Raw genomic sequence first — 10,336 nt, forward strand, 5'->3', positions numbered from 1 at the left:
GACAGATATCAATCCGTATTCACATGAAACACTCTTCGTATCTCAACTCTTTATTATTACTAGCTATGTATTTTTGGTTGTGCATGTTTTTCTGTAGTTTTCGTATTTGTGGTTATATATGTTGTCCAAAGAAATATGAACAAGATGACAGATGCCGTGGAGTTTTTCTTTTCCAGGGACTATTGGATAAAGACATGAAGTAAACAGTTAAAGTTAACAAATAAAATATACATTTTTTTATTAAAAATTATTATGCATCATGTTTTGCTACCAATAAATCATGAAATTCATTATTTTTATATCTAATACATTAGTTTCATGTGCTAGTTTTATATGCTTATTCTATTTGAATCTCGTGAATCTCGTGTATCAGCTATGATCCAACAGTAAAATATACGAGTATATATATATATATATATTATATATATGTATGTATAACACTATAACCTCCCTTGGTGCAATCAAACAATCTTCACTTGCACTTCCATCTTCCACAAAACCCAGAATAACAAGAAAAAGGAGTAAAATGTCATTTTGGAAATGGGGTTTTGCTATGTTTTTAATATCAGTTAAATACAAAGTAACTGTATGTGAATATACAAGAACAGACCCAACAACACAACAGAAGCTAGACATAGTAACAAACTTACCTGGTCAAAATTTCAATGTTGACTTTGAACAGTATGCAGGTTATGTCACTGTTAATCAAGTTAATGGCAGAGCTTTGTTTTATTGGTTGACTGAAGCTTCTCAAGATCCTGCTTCTAAGCCTCTTGTTCTATGGCTTAATGGAGGTATAATGTTGCTTTACTTTCTTTCCGTTTTTTATTGACTGTTCTTTAAAGTGTTCCTTTTTCCTTTCTTTTTTGATGTGTCCCTTTAGGGTGTGTTTTTGGGTTTGAGTTCTTGGATTTAAAATGCAATTGGATGTGCATATGTGGGATTCAGTAACTTGGAAGTGGTTTGATAGGAGCTGATCATGGGGCAGTTTTTACTTTTGATTTATTTATATAGTACCATAGAGATTAGGGGGAGAACTTAGATGCTTTGTTTATAAACTTAGGTTTCTTTACGTTTGTAATTAGAGATCTGTCTATCTCGGATCAGGCTAACTATGTTGCTTGTTCTTATTTAATATAATCAGATTTTCGGTTTCTATAATGGTGAGCATGTTAAATGTGCATAAACTTGTAAAATAAGTGTTTGTTTGGGTATAAAATAAGCAGAGGAGTACTTATGGAGTTTTCATTTACATTCGAATGCTCAGAAAGTGTGTATTATATTTAGTAAAACACAATATGCTATAGGCAATGCATATCCCAAATACCCTTTTGGCCTTTTACTCTATTAACCAAGTAGTTTGCTTGATTGTTTTGTTAGATCATTAGGTGCGCTTCTGATAAAGTGTAATAATATTTGTTTTATGTGCTGAATGAACGTGGTTAATGATAGAAAATAGATACTTGACCCTTCTTTTTATAATATTAGTATTCAATAACATATTACGGGAGTATTTGTTGGGCTAAATGAATGTTGTAAATGATGTTTGTGAAAATCAAACATTGAGAAGTCATTGACTTGTAGATATCATTTGGATTTAGTCATGCTTTCTAAATTAAGTATGAAACAAACAAATCATTTGGGACTTTCTATATTTAAACGCTTTCAGATTATGTAACTACACCCAAGATTGCTTAATTCAACGTGATTATTTTTGGACGATTCATGATTATACGTTTACCTTTATGGTGAAATTCACTATTTTCCATAAGCTGTTTGAGATTAATTATTTTAAACATGTTTCATAGTGGATTAACGAAGTACAAGTTTAAACTTCAGATGAAAAAAGTTTATTTCAGAAAGCTAATTCTATGTTTACTATATGGTTAAGCATAAGCTGTAATTTGGGTCAGCAATATTTATATACATTGAAAACCGATTGACGTTGAGTTTCAGATTGTATGATACTCATAGGAGTTAAAGTTACTGCCATTTGATGTATTAGTATACAGTATTAATATGTCTTTACATTGTTGTCAGTAGATTGTTTGTGCTTACTTTGATTATGGTGATTACAATTTTGGTTGCTTGTCGAAAACATAGGGCCTGGATGCTCATCAGTTGCACTTGGGATGGCTGAAGAAGTTGGGCCATTTCATGTTAATGCAGATGGAAAGTCTGTTTACTTGAATCTGTATTCTTGGAACAATGGTGGGAGTTTATATGATGTTTTTTTACTGTTACTAAGTTTAGTATGAGTTTATTATTGATAATTGTTGATGATATGCAGTTGCAAATTTACTGTTTCTTGATTCACCTGCCGGAGTTGGCTATTCTTACTCGAATGCCTCTTCAGATATTAGAAGCAATGGGGATAAAAGAACAGGTATAGCTCAAACCGTTAAAATTACACACACACACACACACACACATACGTGGGTGTGTATGTACCGTTATGATGTCTATTCACGTCTCTTGATTTATACTAATGTGTTGCAGCCGCGGATTCACTTCAATTTCTATTGAATTGGCTTGAAAGGTTTCCTCAATATAAAGGAAGGGATTTCTATATAACAGGCGAGAGTTATGCAGGTAAGTCTTAAAATTTACTTTTTCAGTGTTAAATGAAGTAATTTAATTTTCTAATTATTCAAGAAAATATTCAACTTTGTCACAGTTTGTAGCAATTACTTCTGATTATGAAGGTATTGGTCTTCTTAACATAATTTATGTCCATTCGGAAAATTAGTTGTTAGACTTGGTTTGACCTTGAAAGTCATATGTTGGTTTTTTGTGAACAAACATTGCTATACTGAGCAATTTAATGGTAATTTAATTTGTTTGGACTTTTCTCAGGACACTATGTTCCTCAATTAAGCCAAGCCATTGTAAGATACAACAAAGCTAACCCAGGAAGTCCAATCAATATCAAGGGTTACATGGTACGGATTTCTCCCTGACTAAATTTTTCTGTTCACGTTTGCGGTTTGCTTACTTCTATCTACAGTTTTTAAAAGAGATTATATCTAACGCAGGTAGGGAATGCCCTTACAGATGATTATAGTGACCGTGTTGGACTTTACCAATTTTTGTGGGCCGTTGGTTTGATATCTGACCAAACTTACAAGAAACTGAACGAGTTATGTGACAAGGAGTCGGTTGTTCACCCCTCACAAGATTGTGACCAGATAACTGATATTGCTAATCAAGAAATGGGCAATATCGATCCTTATAGCATATTTACTCCAACTTGCTCTGCCAATGGTGTCACTAAGCAGTTTCTGAGAAGATGGCATGTAAGTCTTCCCTTTTTGAGAATGACACTAGATATGCTTATATACAATTTTTATGTTACAGAGGTACTAGATTTGGGGATATAAATCGACAGCATAGATGTTAAATGTAATCTTTCTATATCTAGATCCACGTCTAATTCTATTGAAAGCATTGATGACATTTATCAAGTATAGCCTCTTCCAAATATGAATATGTTATCCACATCGACAACGAGAACTAGATGGACACAGTATAAATAATATGATGAAGAATGCATATCATAACTACAAATATGTCCTATATCTAAATGCAGATGAAATGTGTATTAGCAAGGGTATCTATGGCAATGTAGGGTTAGAAGTACACTATATAAATTTTTGATGGAGTAACTTTATGTATGACAGAATGTCGGGCATATTGGGCAGAGTTATGATCCCTGCACTGAACAACACTCCATTGTGTACTTCAATTCACCTGAGGTCCAAAATGCACTTCATGTTTATCATACTAATACATCAAGAGCCTGGGAAACCTGCAGGTACTGCATCTATTTATTGATATAGTCTACCAATTAGTGATCACAAAAGATGTTCCGTAGTATGGTCTTGTTTATTTGGTCCGTTTAATAATTTAATTAGGGGTCATATTAATATGGCGTGTGATAACAAATGAAGACATTATGATACATATTAATGGTAGTATACATATTTTAAGTTTTGATCATTTTAACATTTCAATGTTTACGTACTATTCAACTTCAAATTTGACAGAATTTCAAGGAATTTAACTACATTTTTGTACACATGATACCTACTATTAACTAGACATGGTTAATTGGTTATCATATCCTCTATAGATATAACGGATTCATATAAATTGAATCGTTGAAAAGGCTGTTTAATACCAAAATCAAAGTATCTATGTCTTAAAATTTCCAGATTAGTATGATGTTTTGTGATAACAACTTTGATTTTGTCGTGCAGTGATGTTGTAGAGATGCACTGGCAAGATTCTCCTATATCTGTGCTCGATGTCTATCAAGAACTTATAAGTGCAGGACTTCGCATTTGGATGTTCAGGTTCTTGATACTACTTTTATGACTTTCAGAAAGTAATTGCTGCTGGTTTATTTATTTTATACTTTTTTTTTATATTGTTATAGCGGTGACACTGATGCAGTGATTCCAACTACTTCTACACGTTATAGCATAGATGCTCTCAACCTTACAACAATCGGCCCATGGCATGCCTGGTATGAAGATGGCCAGGTAATTCTATCTGTCATGTCCGAATACTTAATCAAAAATCTGGTGATTGTTATAATGGTGTGGGTCCCACATAATTGTTATTCGCCTTACTTTTGTGGGTCTAAAATGGTATGTATGGATGGCGCGCTGTTTGCTTTCCATTATTCCTAACCTGTGTATGTACTTTACATGACTTGTGTTGGCCTCGTAAGGTCACATGTGTGAGCTATCTGGGCTACACAAGACTATCTAACCGACTGTACATCAGATGTGGAGGTCAAATATATCATTCAAAAATACATTGGAAGGTTTGAAATCTTCAAAGGGTCAAACGGGTTAAGCTATATAGTTATTTAAAGGTAACGGGTCAGAACTGTTTCAGTAGCTTTTGTTATATTAAATTATCTAAATCTTTTTGATTAGAAAATGGTTATTATTGGAATAGATACGAGACTAACTAGTTATAAATGAATCATCAAAGTTGGACCAAAATTATTATGGGTCAACCCACATCCTGTCTTGACCCTTTGCCCAAGAGTAATGATATTAGTAACATCACATTTGATAAATGTTACCACATTATACAAGTTATACAACTAACTGTACAAACCATTAATGTAAAAGTGTAGTAGATCCAAATGTTACCACATTATACAAGTTATACAACTAACTGTACAAACCATTAATGTAGAAGTGTAGTAGATCCATCAAGAGTGATGGTACAAATACCACCTTTTTGCCCACCTACGTCAATTTGGCCACCTCTATATCTCACATGTTGGTTTTATGTTTCCCTTTGACTCCTTAAGAAAGAGGATGTGTGTCATGATACTAATGTACAGTATAAAATTTTTTAACTAGGTTGGAGGATGGACTCAGAAGTATGAAGGGTTGACTTTTGTAACAGTTAGAGGAGCTGGGCATGAGGTACCTTTGCATAAACCGAAGCAAGCACTCACCCTCATTAAGTCGTTCTTAGAGGGAACCTCCCTGGCATCATATGAACAAGTGATCGAGTCAAAAACTTCAGCTTCAGAAGAACTTACAGGCTTTTAAAGATTCTGCACATCTTTTTATCCTTCACAAGCATGGCCTTACACTCCACTCCAGTTACGAATTTATTTTCCTACTATGACTTCTGATTTCGGAAGAGCATCTAGTGTCAGTCTTAGGTGAAACAAAAGATGAAATTGGTAGAAAATTAGCCATGAAATTTGTATCGCGATGGTTTTACATCATCTTCTTGGATTTTACTTGTACCCCCCATTGATACTAGTTCTTGTTTGCATATGATGCCGACTCTCATTAAGTACGAATTACATTGCTAATCAACAAAAAGTGTTAGCTAATGTGAAATATAGATATAGACTGGACTCGGCTTTTGTATCAGTAAGCAAATGAACTACCACACATGTGCAATGATTCAAAAACTTGATCATGTGAAAAAATTGGTTAATCGCTTTGTTTAATTGGAAGTCATCCTACTGGAACATAGACTAGTTGTAACACGCTGCATTAAACCAAATACTATGGTCCAAAAATCAAGCAACACTACAGAAGTACAGATTGCTTTCCATAAGCATTTTAAGTAACAATCCCACCTCCTCTGAGTTAACTTTCTCAGCAACTGCAACTCCCAATACCTTTAACAGGCTAACATGATCGTATGTACAAGTATATATGCAGTACATACAAATATACAAAGCTACCAAGCAATCAAAATCACAACAATCGCTCACTTTACACGCCAAACCTCGTAGTTAGAAGGAAACAAACACTTGCATGGTAGCTGAAATTTTCAAGTAGCAGCAATATCATCACCAGGTCATCAATTAGGAACTTGGTTTTTCACATCAGAGCCAAAAATGCAGCATTGCCTGCGCATATATTACAGCATACTTATTACCAATACCGATAAAGATAAAGTGTATGAATAAACATGATTATGACAGTACACTAGAAGCGGCAATTTCAACATACTTGTCCTAAATATGATGAATTGAGTTAGGTTTTATCTTTAAGCAGATAAACGGTAATGAAAAATTAAACTAAGGGTACCCTTAAACTAAATAGTATAAATGACAGATGGGTCGAAAGCGTCTGATTAAAAAGGTTTGATTATTCAAATGCATAAAAAGGTTTGATTATTTTTGTAACAATAAGGTTTATGTAATCAAATTTAGCATCTTAGGTATCCATATAATGTCCAATAAAAATGTGTTAAGGGGTTAGTCCAACCCTTATGACCCACACTAGCCAACCCACCCATTTTGCAACCTCTTAGCAAATGTTATAATACCTCTGTAAGTTGAAGCATAGGTAAGTCAAAGTTCGGAGATGGTTTCTTCTGTATCATTTTTCCACTTTTAATCTCCGATTGTATACAATCTAATTTCTCATTAATCTCGTATAACAATCTCAACACCTCTTCCCTTCCTGCAGAGTCAACTTCTTGTGATCTCACATCTTGCCCCTCACTCTCTGTTATCTCTGTCGTAGTATTCACTTGTTGAGATGACCCATCATCAATGGCCATGTGACAATTGACAACGATAGTATCTTGAGGCAAGAAAACCTGCATATCTTTGAGATTCATCAATTTCGTATCCTCTTCTGGAAAAGTTGCTAGTTTCTCAACCTTATTTTCATCTTTCCAGATTGATTTCCCATTACCTTTTGCGAGTTTTTCATTCCCCAAAAGATTTTCATTGGTTTCAGGGACTTCAAATACATCATGAACCTTCAAAGAACAAGCATCTGATAGCATCTCATCATCCATTGGCCTTTTCAAACTTTGAGCTTGTTCCAATTCATTAATTTCAGAAAATGCAGAGGACGATCTTGAAGATCTACCCCTCATATTCACGTATTGCTCTCCTGCCATTTCTTCAACTATCTTATCTAACTTGCGAATCTGATCCCAATACGAAGTAATCCCATCTGTATGTTTCTCTGAATCCAATGTTTGATAACTTTCATCTTCCCCTCCACTTTCCTCGACTGTTTTTGAAACAATACCAGTGTCTGGACTCACAGATCTATTTCTTTCAAGATTACCCCTTTTCAGATATGCCATTTTCAGAAGTTTTGGTGGTGCAGAATTTCTCCTCAAAAGATTCTCTGGACTTGTTTCTACCACAGAAGTTTCATTCAACTGCAACAAATTTTCGGGAAATGTTATTTCGTTTGATCCAATTTCTTCAAGCCCTAAGCTTGATAGTTTGTATCTATAGGCTTGAACTTGGTAATCCAAATTAGCGATTTCCATTTCTTTTTGATGGATCAAGTCTTCAAATATTTCCATAGATTCCTCAGCATGATACATTTTCTCCTCTGACAGCCTTTTGTATTGCTCAGATTCCATCTTTACAGCAGCTTTTTCTCCTTGGAGACGCAGTATCATTGCTAATGCTTCACTAGCTGCTGTAGCAGAGGATTCTCTTTCTACTTCCAGTTCATTATAAAGTTTTTGCAGAAGTTGCTGTTGAGCACAAAGCGCTTCTTTTAACGGTGTACTTGTTTCTACTGCCATTCTTGAATGCATATTTTTTTCTGCCAAAGGTTACTTGGATTGACTAATTGGTCCTAAAGTTGCATATGAAAAAAGAAAATCAGAAAACAGAACATAATCATAACGCTTTATTTCAAAGTTTCACACAATGTAAAGCTTCAAAATCCAGAAATGCGCATAATTCATATTCAGTCAACGTTCTGAACGTATTATTAAGAACCCACTTCAAGATTTAGGCCTTCAGGGTATCTTGCCTCCAGAGCAAAAAACTTAATAAAATACACAGAAATCCTCAACTAGATCATTAAGAAATCTTTAACGAATATACATTTCAAAATAGCAGATTAAGCGCACTAAAACAGATTAACACAATTCATCGTAACCAGTTAACATATGAACAGAAGATGATATTTTCCACAATTTAAGCCTCCGATTGGTTAAAATCTACAAATAAGTATGATTCCTTCATGTTAATCAGCATGTATTAATATGTTAGAAACAGCTTAGAGTTGTCAGCATCATAATCCAAATTCCAAATAAATACACACATATCAAAATGAGTCAGCAGAAGTACCATATAGAATTCATCAAGCAATTGAAGTCAATGCATACCCACTTTCTAAATCTAAAGTTATCATGAACACGAAAACGGATTATTGCGTTTCTATCGGAAACAAATACAGCATATATAATACATCAACAAAACAAGACTTTTTTTTTTTTTTTTTTTCAATTTAACATAGGTTTCAAGACTCTAATATAACCAAAAAAAATCTGCAAACTAAACTCCTAGACCTACAGGTCCCAAGTTCAAATCCCAGATAATAAATATAATAATAATAATAATAATAATAATAATAATAATAATAATAATAATAATAATCATAATAAAAATAATAATAAGTTACCTGAACATTCAAATGTAAAATCCACGCAAAACCCAGTTGATTACAAACCTAAAGTGACTCATGAACCTCCACGAATTCAACTTATTTTTGATTTATTTATTTATATCTGGATTTTAAAAGATGAATCTTTCAAGTCAAAAAGAAAACCGAAGAAAAAGAAAGAGGGAAAAAGATTCAAGTAAAGAAAAGAAGAAAAAAGTGAATATAATCAAAAAGATGGGGATTGTAAAAGTTGTAAGTTTGGTGGTTGTAACTTGTAACTGTTTGCTGTTTTGTCTTTTTATTGAGTTTATCAAAATAATTTGAAATATTATTTACTCCCAGGCTCCCAGCAACAGATGGTTTTGGATTATTTTTTTCTTTTCTTTTTTTTTTTTTCTCAAGAATGGATTTGAGTTTTTGTTTTTCTGTTGGGTCTCAAAACTGAAAAAGGGTAACGGCCAACTAACTATAACCATAAGTCATGTGTTTGCGCGATAAGACATAGACGGCAGTGACAATGATAGGTATCGATGACAAAGGAGACGGTAACGGTGTGGTTTTAATGTAAAAAAAATTGATGTAAAAAGGGTTGAGGGTTTATAATTATCTCTATAATAAATAAAAAACAATTGTCTTTTAAAAGTATTTTAAAAAAAAATGTCATGTGTCAAGTCTATAATTTTACTTAAAAAGTCTATATTTTAATTATGATGTCATAAATAATTTACATTTTTTTAAATTAAAAATAAGTCACTAAATACTTATTTAAAGTTATTAATCTTTTATTTATAAACAAAGAAAATTATTTTATATATTATATAATATTCTTTTATGTTTTGTAAATGCAATAGATACTTTATCAATATATAAATATTGTGTTATTCAATTTACTATCTCCAAAAATTACTTACATATTTTTTAGCTTTATAATTTTAATTAAAATACCCGGGTTTATCTATAATAAATAAAAGACAATTGTCTTTTAAAAGTATTTTTAGAAAAAATGTAATGTGTCAAGTCTATAATTTTACTTAAAAGATCTATATTTTAATTATGATGTCATAAATAATTTACACTTTTTTAAATTAAAATAGGTCACTAAATGCTTATTTAAAGTTATTAATCTTTTATTTATAAACAAAAAAAATTATTTTATACAGTATATAATATTCTTTTATGTTTTATAAATGCAATAGATACTTTATCAATATATAAATATTGTGTTATTCAATTCACTATCTCCAAAAATTACTTGCATATTTTTTAACTTTATAATTTTATTTAAAATATCCGGGTCAAACCCGGGTAAATTCGCTAATATATAAGTATTCTTTTATGTATTGCTAATGCAATAGGTACTTTATCAATATATAAATATTGTGTCATTCAATTCACTATTTCCAAAAATTACT

General features: G+C 32.4%; 2 protein-coding genes across 2 annotated transcripts; one reads left to right on the forward strand and one right to left on the reverse strand.

Annotated features, from left to right (window-relative positions):
* The first annotated feature begins 526 nt into the window (after positions 1-526).
* Positions 527-5,815, forward strand: LOC122591331 (serine carboxypeptidase II-2-like). The gene is made up of 10 exons (XM_043763592.1): positions 527-794; positions 2,104-2,211; positions 2,291-2,386; positions 2,500-2,592; positions 2,857-2,942; positions 3,036-3,296; positions 3,681-3,814; positions 4,260-4,355; positions 4,439-4,544; positions 5,385-5,815. Exons 1-10 carry the CDS (start codon positions 527-529, stop codon positions 5,577-5,579), a joined length of 1,443 nt encoding a protein of 480 aa, XP_043619527.1. The 3' UTR covers positions 5,580-5,815.
* A 205-nt stretch (positions 5,816-6,020) lies between these two features.
* Positions 6,021-9,069, reverse strand: LOC122593903. Its single transcript, XM_043766358.1, has 3 exons — positions 8,943-9,069; positions 6,823-8,108; positions 6,021-6,400 (listed from the first exon to the last, which is right to left on the reverse strand). The coding sequence occupies exons 2-3, from the start codon at positions 8,065-8,067 to the stop codon at positions 6,377-6,379; spliced, it is 1,269 nt and encodes a 422-aa protein (XP_043622293.1). The 5' UTR covers positions 8,068-8,108; positions 8,943-9,069; the 3' UTR covers positions 6,021-6,376.
* Between the last annotated feature and the right edge of the window lie 1,267 nt (positions 9,070-10,336).

The sequence above is a fragment of the Erigeron canadensis genome, chromosome 3 (assembly GCF_010389155.1).
Source record: "Erigeron canadensis isolate Cc75 chromosome 3, C_canadensis_v1, whole genome shotgun sequence".
Classification (NCBI taxonomy): Eukaryota; Viridiplantae; Streptophyta; class Magnoliopsida; order Asterales; family Asteraceae; genus Erigeron; species Erigeron canadensis.